The 16,094-nt window shown below is 47.0% G+C and overlaps 1 protein-coding gene across 1 annotated transcript in view; it reads right to left on the bottom strand.

Moving 5' to 3' along the window:
* Positions 1-635: 635 nt before the first annotated feature.
* Positions 636-16,094, bottom strand: part of Kcnj10 (potassium inwardly rectifying channel subfamily J member 10) — a 33,707-nt gene continuing 18,248 nt past the window's right edge. Inside the window, exon 2 of the mRNA XM_052200851.1 lies at positions 636-5,625. Within this exon, the coding sequence (XP_052056811.1) occupies positions 4,486-5,625 (1,140 nt within the window). The 3' untranslated portion in view covers positions 636-4,485. The remainder of the gene's footprint in view (positions 5,626-16,094) is intronic.

Raw genomic sequence — 16,094 nt, 5'->3', positions numbered from 1 at the left:
GCTCCTGGAGTTAGCTAATACGGTTTTCAGATTCCTGCGTCTTAGTATTTATTAAATCTTTCTGTTTAAGAACTGAATTTGGGAGCACTAAAGCTAAAGTTGCTTGCTGCAAAACCTAACTGAGTTTGATTTCCCTGACTCGACATGGTGGAAGGAGAAAACTGACTCCTGAACATTGTCTTCTGATGCACACAAAACCTTGCATAAGTGCTCACACACACACACACACACACACATACACTAAATAAATAAATAAATAAATAAATAAATAAATAAATAGAAGTTTTTAATGGTGCCATACACCTTTAATCCCAACACTCTGAAGGCAGAGGCAGGCAGATCTTTGTGAGTTCCAAGAAAGCAAAGACTACACAGAGAAACCTGCTTTGAAAAAACATAAATAAATAAATAAATGTAAAACTTCTCAACAATGTAAAAACTGCCTTTGCAATGTATTTGGGAAGAGATCTTACCTTAACAAGGGAAAGGGCAAGAAAAGGGCTGGTGAAAGATTGGGTGAAACTGTTCCTGAAATGTTTGAATGCAAGAGAAAGTCAGCAGAAAAGGCTGGCCACGGGATGGGAAGTTCTTCCAACAGAGCCTAATTGAACCCTCCTCCTCCCAAACTCAGTCTGTGAGTTCAAACCTTGATAAAAGAAGACACAGTGAGAACAAGAGATGCATCCAGTTTATTTAGTAGTTTGTTCTGAACAGACAAAAATAAACCAAAAATACCTCACACATCTTTTTTTTTATCTAAATACATTTGACCTGGTTTAGTCTTTAATGTAGTGTATAGAAAAATCATCCCTAGATACTTCTGCTTCAGTAGCACTGGCCAATACTGGGCCTGGAAACCCAGCTAACTGTACAGTATAGGTAATGTATTATTTTGCAAAGAAACTAGGTTAGCTAGCAGGGGTAAAGGTTTGTGGTAGCAAGCCTTGGAGAACGTGCAATGTCCCTGGCTAATAGCAACATTATGACTGCTTCTCTTTTTCTGCTGACCTCAGGGAAACCCCTGCATGGTCGTGCTAGCTGGTGTGGGTTTCAGGAAGTGGGAAGAACAGTAGGGAACAGCAGGAATGAAGTGAAACCCAGTTTAGGGATTTCAGAAGCCTCACATAGAACTGCATCCGCCTCTGGGGAAGAGAAACGACTCATTCCACGGCTCCATCCAAGAGCCCTGTAGCCATGGCATTCCCCTGCCTGCACGCCAGGGCCGAGACTGTGATATAGGATTCTTGTCTCTAGACTTGGGCCTCTGCCTTGAGAGTATCTTGAGCTCAACAGCTTGTATCAGTCCTGGGCTTTGCATTCTAGTGTTTGCATTTGCCTTCCAAATACTAAAATTTCAGCTTCTCAGTTTTTAATGATGGGGCCTAGACCTACAGCTCCCACCCTGGCAGAAGAAGAGAGGAAAATGGAAGGATGTTTGTTTGTTTGTTTGCTCGCTCACTCACTTGCCCCCTTGCTTGCTTGCTTCAGAACTTGTTCAACAGCAGGTTGTTGCCAGGGATGCCGGGAGTGGTAGATTTTCCTAGCTCTCCATGGATGGGGCGTTCCCATGCCCTATTTCCTCCCAGTTCTTCTCTTGTCCTATCAGCACAATTCTTCAACCCTTGACAGATGCTCCTTCATTTATGACAAGGGCAGGGTCTAGCCCTCCCTTTTCCATCAAGCAAACTTGAAACCATCAGCTGCTCTTACTGTTCTGATGACCATAACATAGAAGTCATCCTGCTCCCCCAGACCAAGGCAAAGCATTTGTCCCTTTGTTAAAGTCTGAATACTTCCTTTCTGTACATTTCGTATATTTGGGTATACATACATCTATATACACATCTCTCTATATATTATCTCTGTTTTTTCTCCTTAGATAAACATATATATCATCTCCCAATCTCCCAAGTTTCCACCCACCTCTTGTGTGCCAGTCATAAGTAAGACTCTGGGTTTCATTTCCCTAGGTTCCTTAGCCTCATTGTTCACATTTTTCCCACTCTGGATAGCCTTCCCCAGTGGTTGTTTCGCCCACCTGAAATCTCCCATCCCACTTAGAATCTGCACACCTGTTACTCTCCTGACATTCCAATCCTCTAGCTGGTACAGACAGGGAGCCCATTTCTCATCAGTTGTGGCTGCTAGTACATCCTGAAAAGAGATTCCAGGTCAGAGTGTTGGGCTGAGACCTAAAGAACCATTTAGGGTTGTGAGTGGGAGTTGCTCATGCAGAACATAGGGTTTGTTGGAGAAAGGTGTTGTTCTGAATTAAGAGGACAGAATGATTTTTAAAGTGCAAAGCCAGGATTGTAGAGGAAGTTCAAAGGGGGGTTAAGGCAGGAAATGTTCTCTCTCACACATTGTTATCCAAGAATCTGAGGAGAGTTGGGCCTTGGGCAAGGCTCTGGGAAAGGGTAATTCCCTCAGGAGGGAAGCAGCAATGTGAAGAAGAAACAGCACAGAGAATAAATTGCCTCAGGATAAGAAGACGCACACACAGCAGTAGACTTGGTCCTTGCACACTGGGCACCATCAGGTAAGCACAGAGTTGACTCCATTTGAACGCAGAAGCCTTGACCTTCTGCTCTTTGTTTCAGACATTCAGGTTCTTCTGGTTCTTGTTTGGATAATAGCTGGAGGATAATGGCGAGCTTTATAGTAGGGAGAGACCGAAGGCTTTGTTTTCAGGCTCCAGTTAATTGAGTTCAAGGGAAGACCAATGTAAAAGGACCGTGCACAGTTGAGATCCGTTCACCCCTGGGATCTTCTGGGTTTCTCTGCAAGGCTTTTCCCAGAGATCCGTGCATCCACTCTGTATAGATGTGTAATATGTCAAGTCCACCTTACATCAACAGTTTACTTCATTCCTGCTAATTCACTGTCTGTGAGGTTTCCCGAGTACCCAAGTGGAGCCAGAGCTCCCTAGGACAGGACCCGGTGTTTAAAGTGCCCTCTGTGACACCTGCCACCGTCCTCACCAGAGAACTAGGCATGGCCTGCGTGTGATCTTAAGCTGTCTTTGTAATTTGCCTGGAACTGGCCCCGTAGGCAGAAATGAGGAGAGATGGGGCTGATTTTCATCATTTTATGCCAAGTGTCAGAATGGCTGAGATCAGAATGTAAGTTCCTCTCCTCTCAGCATTGCCTCATAAAATAGCTGGCACTTCTCAGAAGGGCACCAGGAGATGGAACAAAACAGTGGCTGTCAGCCAGAGTTCTGCCTCAGCCCAAACCGTAACAAAACATCACAAATTCCCAGAGGCTCTGTACAGCAATCTGGAAATCTGAGAATTTGGTTCAACTTTCCTAGGGAATCTGTGCCCTGTGACTAGCTTTTATAGATTGATGTTAAGAAAGGCAAATGACTATATTTCCTTCTCTTACTTCAAAAGGTTGAGTTAAGAGAAGAAGGGTCTGAGGCTGGGAGGGAAGGAAGCAGTGGAACTGGTACAGTGTAATCTGGACTGTTTTTAGGTATTTTCATGGGGTCTGGGCACTGGACTTAGTCAAGAGAACATTAGGGGCTTGGCATAGGGGTTCATGCCTTTAATCCCAGTCTATGGGTGACAGAGGCAGGTAGATATCTGTGAGTTCAAGGCCAGCCTAGTATACATAGTAAATTCAAGGACAGCCAGAGCTGCATCGTGAGGCCCTATCTTGAAAAAAATAAAATGGGGGGAGGAATGGAAGGAAGAGAGAGAGAGAGAGAGAGAGAGAGAGAGAGAGAGAGCACATTGGCTAAGGTCTTCCCGTTCCCAGGAAACACTAAAACAGTCTTTCCAGAACAGGGTTGCCCAAAGGACAGGGCCAGAGTATTAGACAATACTTCCAAAATTGAATGTCTCAGAATCCAGGATGCCTGCAGGAGAGGTGGCGACTGCTTGTGTTTCTCTGGTCAACCCCAGTTCTATGGAAACAGAGCTGAGAGAGAACTGGCTATCCTGAGAAGATCCTCTTGAGAAATGGAAAGGAAAAATTAGGTGGTGACCAAGAGTCCAGGCTCTGTCAGGAGTTACTTCCCTGTACTTCCGAGGGCAGAGACCATAGAGAGACTCTCTGAGAGAGTTCTGCCTTAGGGAACTTTACTAGATGGAACGGAGGAGGAGGGAGCCCCAGTTTCAAGACGCCAAACTTCCTAGTAGTGGGCGTTTGGGGGGAGTCTGTCCACCTAATCACATGGTCCTCCGAATGTGAATCTCCAAGCATGGCTGAGGCCTTTCAGGCCATGTCAGCCTAATCATCCCTTTCCTTCCCCCAACTGGCTTAAGAGTCCCGTACATTGGTATAGTAGTAGAGGAAGGCAGGGGACAGTGAGAGGAAAAAGTTGGGCTCCAGCAGGCCCAGACTGCTCACAGGCCACGGGGTTAAGGGGAAGTAGAGGGTGGGTGCTTCCGGGGCTCTCTAGCGAACCCAGATCGCATCCTTTTCCCAGGGCACTGGAAAAGGAAAAGGCCAAAGGGCTGGGGAGGAGGGACCAGGGCCTCAGACGTTGCTGATGCGCACACTGAGGGCGCTGCCTTCCTTTTCGGCTTGCTCTCTTAATGACTCCTCCAACTTGAGCTTTTCCGGGTCTCCATAGCGTACCGCGCTGTCGCGGAGACCACTGGGAGATGCCACTTTCACAACCTGGTCAAAAAGGCTGAAGTCCGCTATGTATTTGCCGCTGGCTGACAGCGAGATTGCAGGCGTGAACTCGTAGCCCCAGAGGATCTCCTCCGGTAGGTAGGAAGTGCGAACCTGGCAGGTGGCACTGGTGGACTCCACCGTCCCGCTAAGGATCAGCACGAGCTCAAAGTCCCCCTCCCCGCTGCGGAGTGGGAGATCTTTCAAGGGGCTGGTCTCGTCTACCACGTGGTAGAAAGTCAGGGGTAGGATGAGAAAGGGGCTGTCAGAGGCCGTGTCCACTTGGAAAGTCACGTTGACCTGGTTGAGCCGAATGTTCTCGCCCTCCTTGGTCTGGTGGGTTTGAAGCAGTTTGCCCGTCACCTGGCATCCAATAAGGAGACTCTTACGCATATTGGCCACCCGGATCATAAGGCAAGGCTTCCCGTTGTGGGAAGCCACAACTGCGTGCTGGCTGAAGCGGATGGTCTCGGCCCTCTTCTTAGGCCGGGCAATCTTCGCAAGGAAGGTCCCCGTGATGAAGATTTCCAGAATGGTGGTGAGAACCAGCTGGGCGATCAGAAGCACAATGGCCAGAGGGCATTCCTCGCTGATGTAGCGGAAGCCGTAGCCGATGGTGGTCTGGGATTCCAGGGAGAAGAGGAAGGCTCCGGTAAGTGTGTGCACCTGCACTACACACGGCGTGTGGTTGGCAGGAGGTCCCAGCTCCAACAGGTCCCCGTGGGCCACAGCTACCAGATACCACACCACACCGAAGAGGAACCACGTGCCCGCAAAGGTGGCGGAGAAGAGCAGAAGCTTGTAGCGCCATTGCATGTCGATGAAGGTCGTCCACAGGTCCTTGAGGTAGAGGAAGCGCTTGTCGGCGATGTGCTCCATTCTCACATTGCTCCGGCCATCTTTCGTGAGGACCCGCCTCCGGCGTATTCCCGGGGCCACGAGGGGCCGGCTCTCTGTCTGAGTCGTCTGACTGTAATAGACCTTCGCAACCGATGTCATCTGCGGGAAGCAAGATGACACATAGAAGGTTATTGCCAAGATCCAGCCGATTCCCAGACACCACCCAGTGAGAAGAGAAACCAACGAACATCCTTTTTAAAATGCCTTACATTGCCAGGCGGTGGTGGCACACGCCTGTAATCCCAGCACTCTGGGAGGTAGAGGCAGGCAGATTTCTGAGTTCGAGGCCAGCCTGGTCTACAGAGTGAGTTCCAGGACAGCCAGAGCTATACAGAGAAACCCTGTCTTGAAAAAAACTAAATCCAAAAAACCAAAAAAACAAAAACAACAAACAACAACAAAATGCCTTACATTGATGGTGGAGGTGGTAGGGGTGCTTCAGTGTCACTGCTGAGGTCCATTTTCAGAATTTTTGTTTTCTCCCGACATGTGGGCCCTGGGAATTGAACTCAGGTGGTCAAGCCTGGTGGCAAATGCCTTTTCCTGCTGAGTGAGCAGCGTCATCTAGCCAGCCTCTGTCCTTCCCTTTAATGGCATTGATCTTAGCAAATATTTTCAGAGCCCTTGTTAAATGCCAGCGACAGCATGAGGTACTGATAAGTCAAAAATGAAACCGACATCATTCCTGCTAAGAACCTGCAGCTTAGTGGGGAAGACCCATGCCTCACACACACACACACACACACATACACACACACCACTTCTGTGGAGATATCTAACTTAAAATAAAAACCCCTCCCTTCGAATGAATATTAAGGCAAGAAAGTGTACCCCACTGAAATCCTTCTAGGACAGTCCTGCTTAAGATGTGTATATGTTTATAATCTCACTAACACCAAGTCAATGGCCATTGGGGAGAAAATGGCCAAAGGAATCCACCCTTCCACCCTGCAGGCATCCAGGCTCCTAACTTCATTGCCCCCGTTATCATCATCATTTGTTGGCACTACCCGGGAGACATGGCGTCTGGGTCAGGGTCTAGGCTGCCGCTGGAGAGAGCACAGAGAAGGTCTGAGTAAAAGCACGAAGCAGAAAGGAAGCAACAGGCTGCTGCTTCCTGCCAGCCCCAAAGCATCTTGCTGGGGGTTGGCGGTGACACCAGGTTGTAGGCGGCAAAACTGCCTCGAGTGAGTGAGGAGAGAGTGGACTGTGTAATCATTAGCAGCCATGTCTTCATGGGCTTAAATTCAAGTTGCCTATTTGTCCTGATAGTAGAAAGTGGGACAAGGGATTGAAATAGGAGACCTTTCACGTAATTCAAGGTGTCGGGCATTCCTGTCCCAAAAGTAACTTTGTACTTTTCCAGTAGAAAAAAACTTAGTCACTTAGACTCTGAGTCTGACATCTGGAACTCCTGAGAAGGCTTCAGATGCTTTCTGGGACTTGGGGATCTTTGGGTATCAGAGCAGACCATTGCATGTCCCACCATATGTCTGAACCATCACATGTCATCCTTGTTCCCATTTCCTCATTGCCTTGCCTCTGGAAGTCTAAGTTATATATGAGCCTGTCCATAAACTCCTGTCCACGCAGGGAACAGAACTAGAGATCACCAATGAACGAGGGCCCCCAAGAACATCCACAGCCGGCCTGCCCATTTTACCAGGCAGGGGGACTTTGAAGTGTTTGTCCACAGAAGACTGCTACTCAGCCAGACCCCAGGGCTCTGCACTGCCCTGTGGCCTTGGTTCCTTTGAAACAAAAAGGAAGCTCCACAGCTCTGAATAATTTCAGCTTTGGAACTTAAATAAATCCCTGCTCAATATTCAAAAGTGCTGATAATAACAACCACCTACCACAGTTCGTGTGTGTGTGTGTGTGCGCGCGCGCGCGCGCATGAGAGAGAGAGTGTGTGTGTGTGTGTGTGTACCATTGTAGAGTCTGCACAAAAGAATGTTTGATCCTCAAACTTTTTTATAGATTTATTTGTTTATATGAGTACACTGTAGCTGTCTGCCTTCAGATACACCAGAAGAGGGCATTGGATTCCATTACAGATGGTTGTGGCCCACCATGTGGTTGCTGAGAATTGAACTCAGGACCTCTGGGAAAGCAATCAGAGCTCTTAACTGCTGAGCCATCTCTCTAGCCCTGATCCTCAAACTCTTAAGGATGTGAAACCTATGCATAAGATTTTTGACTGAACAGTTAGAGATGAGAGGATATATTTCAATTTTCAAAAATAAACATGAAATATACTTCATAAGATATAGACAAACAAGTGATAGCAATCCTAGGAAGAATTCTAAGATAAAATATGAAGATTATATGTAACTAGAAAGAACAAGAAGAAAAGAAGTTGTCAGTAAAACCCTCTGTGGGTTTTCTAAGATTGAGTCATATCAAAGTAACTTAATTTCCTTTTATGATGAGGTTACTAAATTGACAAACCAACAAAATGCCGATAATGTATAACTAAAGCTTCAGCAACTTTTTGGACAAAAATCTATCATTATCTCTTCGGGGATAAGAGAAGAGAAGAACGACCAGAAGGGTAATGTAGTTAGGTGGTTTTAAAAATTTAGTGGTGCTGGTGAGACCCTATTGGTAGACCCCCAATAGGCCAGAATTCACTTTCTATTGATGTAGCAGAGAGATTTAGTCTTTATTTTGCCCTACTCAATGCTCTTAACCCTGATTTCATTCAAAACTAGAGAACACTGTGGCTATCAATCATGTGGTGACAGAAACCTAGGACAGTCTGCAGGACTGGGCAGAACTGGGATCTGAAAAGAACCAGATGAACGAGCCAAGTCTAACTAAAAGGGTAATTGCTGGAGAATGTGCTCGGGTCCAAAAATTATCTGAGAAAGTTCAAGACTATGAAGAGCTAATTCAGTCACATTACCACGGGAAAAAAGGAAAGACTTACACGTTTTAGAAAAAAAAAAAATCCAGTATGAGTTATTCATGTATTTTGGCTGCCAAAACAGCAACACACTCGAAAGCTACTTTGGTTGGATGAAGTCTCTGAAAGAAAGTGGTAACTGATTCCACTCTGCTCCCTTCATTCCACATCTTCAGTGTTCCATCTCAAGCAGCAATCGAGAGATAAACAAACAAACAAAAAAAAAAAACAACAACCCTCAGGACCAGATCACATGGGAGGTGGATAAAGGAAATGGATGAATTTTGTCAAGAGGTGGTCTGAAAGAAAGAACACGTGTACAAAATGCTTGGCTTGAGGAGCTGCCACATGAGTGAAGGTTCTGAGCTCCAAGAACAAACAGGATCGGGCAGTTCAAACTCCAGGGAGAGACATCCAGAGTTACACTGAAAAAAAATAACACTACGTGATCAGGATTGAACAGATGTGAAGAGTCCCCAGAAAGGACATACTGTCCCTGGATGCTCAAGGAAAAGTAACTTCAGAGGGCTCCTTTCCATCCTTCAGAAGAGATGAAAGCTCTTTATGGATATAGAAAGATTAAGCTTCTAGCCACACCTATGGGCAGAAGCTGCAGGGTGCCTGCCTCCTCCTCCCCAGCTCTATCCCTGAACTTTCTGTGGTAACATTCAGGGATCTTTCCTCTAAAGTCTCACTTTGTATTAAGAAGGAGTTCTACATATCAGGAAGAACGGAGGCTCTCAAAAACCTAGCTCATCATTCCCAAAACAGTAGCCCATCATTATTTACTGCTTTATAAAACATGTAATCTGACCCCCATACACACACACACTATGAGGAAGATAGGAAAGACATTGTTAGAAACTAAGGTCAGAGAAATCACTCAAAGCAAATTAGTGGTAGAATGGGAAGCCAAACCCAGGTCCTATGGCTCCTGGTCCAACCTGGTTCCTTAATCTGAGGAGCTTCACCGAGACAGAGAAGACAGAGCCTGGGGCTTTGAGAGTGCACAGTAAGGCTACAGACTAGATTTTGGCTACTAGTTGAATTTTTTGTCGCCTCTGGCTGCTGTGTTTACGCCTCCAACTGTCGTGTCTACCATTGCCAGCTCTTGTGTCTGCCACCTCCAGCTGTTATCCGAAGTTCCCAGCTGCTATGCCACCTCCTACAGCCAGGCCACTTTGTTCTCAGGGGTGGTCAGATTCAGAAACAGATAAACAATCAGCACACACCACCCCCAAGCTGGCCAGGCCTCTGGGGAAAGAAAGCCAGCCAAAGTTCTCAAAGTGGTTTGTTGCTGCCCTACCAAAAACCACACATCCCTTTTCCTCTAGAGGGTGCAATTTCTCCAAAACAGAGCCAGCCAGGCCGTGGGGTTGGCACTCTACAGAACAGCTTGAATAGTGAGACTGAACGGGGCTATCTACCACCTTTGCCCTGTCAGAAGTGAGCGAATTCGTTTCCAAAAGGACAATGAGGTTCATTTCTCCAGCAAGTTCCATGCCTATCTTCTGTTTCACACCCTCAGCTTCCCCTAAAGCTGGCTTTCCTTACCTACAGGAACTTTTATGCCAGTGACTCGTGCTTCAGAATCAATGGATTTATCAAAGCCTTTCTCAAGTACTTGATTGCTCATGAGACAAGACAGTTCTTGTGACTAAAATTGGCCAAGGTCCCCCATTGTTTTGAGGATAAAATGCTATATACCTTTGGTATAGCATTCAAGGTCCCGTCCATGATTTAGTCTCTGCCTGCCACTGTTGCTTCCTCCTCCTCCTCCTCCTCCTCCTCTTCTGTTTTTTTTTTTTCTAAGAAAGGTTTATCTGTATAGCCCTGGCTATCCTGGAACTTAGTTCTGAAGACCAGGTTGGACTTAAAGAGATCTGTCTGCCTCTCCCTCCCGAGTGCTGGGACTAAGAGCATGCGCCATAAACCCTGGCTTCTCCTTACTTCTTGGCAGTCCTTGCCCTTGACAATCTTCCACACATCCCTAGACGTCAGCTCTGCAGAAAAGCCTACTGTCTGCGTCTTTACCCTTGGAGCTGCTTTGGTATCGCTCACCTCTCTGGCTGTCTAACGGCCTCCTGCCTACCTTACAGAACCTAGACCAAGTGCCTTTGGATGCCTTCCTGGCCCTCAAAGAAACAGCTTTTCTCTAAACTCCTACTCCCTCTGACATGCATTTTCCAAGCACGCCCTTGCCCAGTTTCTACTTTCTAACACCACAGTGCTTTGAAATGTTTATTTGCCGTTGTTTGCCATCTGTGAACCCGTAATTGAAGGCCTCGGAATAGGCTTGCATCTGTCTCACCAGAAGCAAGTATGGCTTTTAAGGCTGAGGAGGTGACTAAAGGCATCGTCTGAACAGGTCTGCGAGGCTGCCGCTTTGATGTTCCTTCCTGGAGGTGTCATGGCATAGAAGAAGGAGATCCAGGTTCACGCAGGCATGAGTGCTGCAGATGCTTGCAGATTTTTTCAGAAAGTAGAGGAGAGACAGCTCAGAGACTTCAATGCCAGCCCTTGTGTGGGTCAGCTGATTTTTTTCTTTTTCTTTTTCTTTTCTTCTTTTTTTTTTTTTCAGGAGCATGGTAAGAGAGAGGGTCTTTTAGGTTGCTGAGGATGGGAACTGGGAGGGAAGTTAAATAAGCAGAGGGTTTGCATAGCACGCATGAGGCCCTGGGCTTGATTTCCCAATACTGCATTAACCAGGAATGTAGGCACAGTTGTAATCCCAATACTCAGGGAGATCGAGACAGGAGAATCAGAGGTTCAAGGTTATCATTGGCTACGTAGCAAATTTAAGGCCGGTCTGGGCTACGTGAGGTCCTGTCTCGAGATTTTAATCGAGTTGATCAATTAGCCCTGAAGTGTAGTGTGCTCTAGGAGGTGACTGGAAAGGATGGTTCAGCTCCACACCAGAGACAGCAGGGTGGAAGAGCAGGGGAAACGGTCCCATTCCTGAAACCTATCACGTGGGAGAAAAGTCCTTTCAACCCAAAAACAGAGCTTAGTCTGTAGCAAAAGCAGCCCAAGTGGAAGGAGCTTCCCACGTGAGCACTAAACTCACTCATTTCCAACCACAGACCGTCCCGTCCCTCACTGTTCCCCACCTGCCCCACTCTTTGGTTCCCTAAATCATCAAAGGTGCCAATGCCCTCCCAGCGACTCCCACTCAAGTCCTAGAACCAGTTCAAACTCTCCTTCCTCCTCAGCCCGGTGTTGTGGATGTGTTCCTGTGCTGCCTCCTTATTTCATTCCCATCTTTTGGAGCCTTAAGGAGCCACTGAGGCACCTGCGATTTGTCTCATATCTCCATTTTCCCCCCTGTAACTCATCCTACATCGCTACATGTTACTCTTAGCTACACTTCTGATGATGATCAATGGATGCGACCTGGTATTTTGCAAAGCACACGCACCTTTTCCTGCTCATGGCATTCCTAGGAGAGGGTAAATCAGGGTCCCGAGGCCGACGAGGTTACAGAGCTGAAAGGTTAAAGTGCCTGCCCAGCACGGCTGAGGGCTCTGGGGTTGACTCCAAGCATGAAAAAAAAATCGTCGTTCTTGTTTTATGATCGAGGAAACTGAGGTTCAGCAAGATATGACTCGATCAAATCATGGAACTGGATTCATGATCAGGGTCCTCTGACTCCAGATGCACCAAGCTCTCATCACACTGTATCTGTCCCAGTTCCTTCCCCAGTTCAACGAAAGGTTCACTGGTCACCAGACTCAGTCTCCACCTGAGTTATGTGATCCCCTTCCAACCCACCTTCCAGGCCTTGTTCCCTGCTAGTCCTCTCTTGGAGCACACGTAAGCAAACAGGTAGGTGCCTTGCCGTTGAAGCCCCACTGTGCTCATGCAGGCTTTCTTGCCTTTGCCTGACCTTCTTCTGTCTTCTAGGCTACCTGAGTTCATGACCCCTGTTCCATAAATCCTTCCCTGGAAACCACAGCCTATTCCTGGGTTGCCATGTATGTGTGTCTCAGTCAGGGTTTCTATTCCTGCACAAACATCATGACCAAGAAGCAAGTTGGGGAGGAAAGGGTTTATTCAGCTTACACTTCCACATTGCAGTTCATCATCACTAAAGGAGGTCAGGACTGGAACTCAAGCAGGTCAGGAAGCAGGAGCTGATGCAGAGGCCATGGAGGGATGTTTCTTACTGGCTTGCTTCCTCTGGCTTGCTTAGCTTGCTTTCTTGTAGAACCCAAGACTACCAGCCTAGAGATGGCACCACCCACAAGGGGCCCTCCACCCTTGATCACTAATTGAGAAAATGCCTTACAGCTGGATCTCATGGAGGAACTTCCTCACTGGAAGCTCCTTTCTCTGTGATAACTCCAGCTTGTGTCAAGTTGACACAAAACCAGCTAGTACAATATGTATCTGTTGAGTAAAAACAAGTTTACTGAAGGAGGCACCTAGGTCTACCATATCTTGCTTCTAGTATCTTGTGACTGAGATACCAAATATGCTCCCAAAAAATGCATGTATTGAAGGCCCTGGTCCCCAACACAGCAGTGTTCAGAGGTAGAGACTTGACATGTGATTGGATTCATCACTGGATTGATTAACTGGCAGTTAAGAGGTGGGGCCTAGTTAGAAGTAGATCATTGGGGCATGTCCCCCAAACCTTCCTCTGTACTTCTCCATTTCCCTGAAGTGAGCAGTTTTCTTCTCACGCTTCTGCCATGATGCTTCCGCCATGCCACTGACTGACCGAAGAGCAACAAAGGTGACCACCTGGACTGAAACATCTCAAACTACAATTCAAACGTTTCCTCCTGTAAGGCTTTTTTGTTTTGTTTTGTTTTGTTTGTTTGTTTTTGTTTTTGTCAAAGCAACGTAAAGCCGATGGATATAGCTAACGTGTGATGTAGAGAGCATTCTATGAGGGAATTAATGAATAGAAGACGGCACAGCCCTATCTAGGAACAGAGGTCAACCTACGAGAATGGAACGATGCTGCCTACACTGTAGGGCCGAGGAGCCTCGGGACCTCCTGTTCTGTGTACAGTGAGTAGAATTCTGGCCCAGGGCCATGGGGACCTTTTCCTCCTTCCTTCTTGTTTGTGTCTTCTCTCGATTTTTCCAGTTATTTTTTTCCCCCTTATACACATGGAAATCCCAGACAGTTCATTAGGATTACTAAAAAATATGAGAAAAAAAACTCAAAGTATTTCCATCTGTAATGCTGCTGCTCTACACACAGTGTAAGTTTGGTTTCCATGTGCTTGTACAATAAAAGTTATTTTCAGTATCTCCTAGGTACCGTATTCTAAACAAGACACTGGAGCTTTAGAGATGACGGAGATATAAATTCCTTTCCTTGAAGACCTTAGAGCCTAAGACGGGACTCAATGATAAAACAGGCAGGAACCAGGGATGCTCGGCTCGGTCCGTGTGAGGGAAGGGAAGGGCGGCCTGCATCCCAAAGGATGAGGGCTGGGAGCTAATACTGAGCACCTACTGTGTGGGAGGGAGGTGTGGGACCACGTGCTATATTTTTAATTATGTTTTGGTTATTATTGATAATAAATCTAACAATAATAACTGATGATTTCGTAACTCCGACTTCCAAATCACCATATATAACTGTTATGGTTTCCATGTGGACCAGGAACTGTAGAGTGTAACCAGGATCCGGACTTTTCTTGCTATACCTAAGTGTCTCTTTCAGAGAGGAATAGAAGAGAAAGGTGACTTGGGATCTAAAAGATGAGCAAAATTCTACTGGGTTCTGTAGGGAGAACTAAAGAGGGCACACCCAACGAAGGGGTAACAGTGAACAACAGGAGCATATAGCACTGGCAATGTCAGAGACAGAATAAGAAACCTGAGCGCTCAGGAAAGACAGGTGAGTACTGATACCGCACATCTGGCTTTCTCTCTGTTCCTGACTACGGATGTCATGTGACCTCACACACCAAGCTCTATGCTCTCCTACCACGACACTCCTCCCCCCACCCCTTTCCTCTCTCCCTCTTGCTCCAGGCCTGCTCGCTACAGCCCATAGGTTCTTTATTTGTTTTCTTATTACAGATGGTTGTGAGCTACCATGTGGTTGCTGGGATTTGAACTCATGATCTCCGGAAGAGCAGTAGGTGCTCTTAAGCGTTGAGCCATCTCACCAGCCCAACCCTGGAACTCTTAAACAGAAGCCAAAATCAACCTCTCCCCCTAAGTTGTTTCTTGCCAGCTATTTGGTCCCAGCAACAAGCTCTGTGATGAATACAAGGCCACCAACACAATCCGTGGGCAGGCTGTCTTCAGATAACATGCATTTAAAAGAAATGACCTAGACATGTGTTCATGCCGCTCATTCTGGAGACAAAGTGAAATCGTCGGCCACAGGATGAGTAGGGTCCAGCCTGGGAACAGACCCAGCTCTGCATGCTGGGAAAACGCACTGCCCTGGGACACAGACGACTGAGGCTCGGTCTTCACTCTGCCAGACTCTCTGTGAACTTGGATAAGGTCTTAGCCCTCTAAGCCGCCATAGCCTTCATTGTAGGAGAAGGGGCCTGAGCTCTCTAGCACACACTTGTCTGCATCCAGAGACGATGGTAGCCTCGGGATTGACCCCAGCCTATTCTCTGTGGATCTAGACTATAAAGATCTTAGGAAAATAATATTTAATCTCATATAAGCAAATAGCAGTAGGATAAAATGAAACCTTTACATTACTTCATTACTTAGGACCAAAACAGCCCTCCAAAAGGTCCAAGGCATGGCACCTATGGTTCTTCATAGACACCGCCCTGTCCTCTGCCGTTCAGAACACACTGCTGGGGCAGTTTGGACGTGCTGTACTAGAAGACAGGAAAGTCTACTTTCTGTTGTAAAACTCCCCATCTGGTGGGATGGCGGCACACACCTGTGAGGCCACCATTCCAGAGGCTGAGGCAGGATGGTGAATTTGAGGCCAGCCTGGGATATACAGAAGGAACCTAACTCAGAAACAAGCAAGCAAACAAACAAACCAAGAGACCTCGCCATCCAGCTAACAAGATCTGGTTCCATTTCTCTCAATGGAGAAAGGAAACCCTCCAGTGACCCCTCTTACCACAGTATCATCTCTTCTTTGAATACCAAATCCTACTTAAATAGTGATCTTAGAGACCTCCTGGGGAAAGTGGCTAGGTCTAAAAAGAAGTATTTCTGGGCTTCCAAATGTTCTTAGTGAAAGGGGGGAAGAGAAGAGAAAGGAGAGGGTAGAAGAGGAAAGGGTAATGAGGAAAGCTCTGGGGTTATGTAAGCCCTCGAGGTTAGAAGAATGGACTTGGATGTGGTTCTTTCAAAGCCTGTTGTCGCTGTTCATCAATCTCTCCCATCCTCTCCCCAGTGAAAACAGACAACTAGAAATGGAGCCAGATGCACACAAATCTCGAGGTGAGGGGAAAGGGGGCGGTGTCTGTGTGTGTGGGGTGCCTTCCCAGCTGAGTCACCGCTGCCTCTGTCCCCCACCCTTGAGCCTCCTTCCCCCCTGGCCCTCCCATCCTCTAGCCTCAGCCTGACACCAATGTCCTGGCCCAGGGAAGAATAGGCTTTTCTTCCCTTGTGTCAACGTTTGGAAAGTTCTCATAGTTGATCAGAAGGAAGGATTAAAGCCTTCAAAGCATTTCCTGGGAGCCTGTGACCTCTCGCTGGCCCTCCT

The sequence above is a fragment of the Apodemus sylvaticus genome, chromosome 12 (assembly GCF_947179515.1).
Source record: "Apodemus sylvaticus chromosome 12, mApoSyl1.1, whole genome shotgun sequence".
In the NCBI taxonomy this organism is placed as follows: Eukaryota; Metazoa; Chordata; class Mammalia; order Rodentia; family Muridae; genus Apodemus; species Apodemus sylvaticus.
Note: the sequence above shows the minus strand (reverse complement) of the source record. Positions and strands in the feature narration are given on the sequence as shown.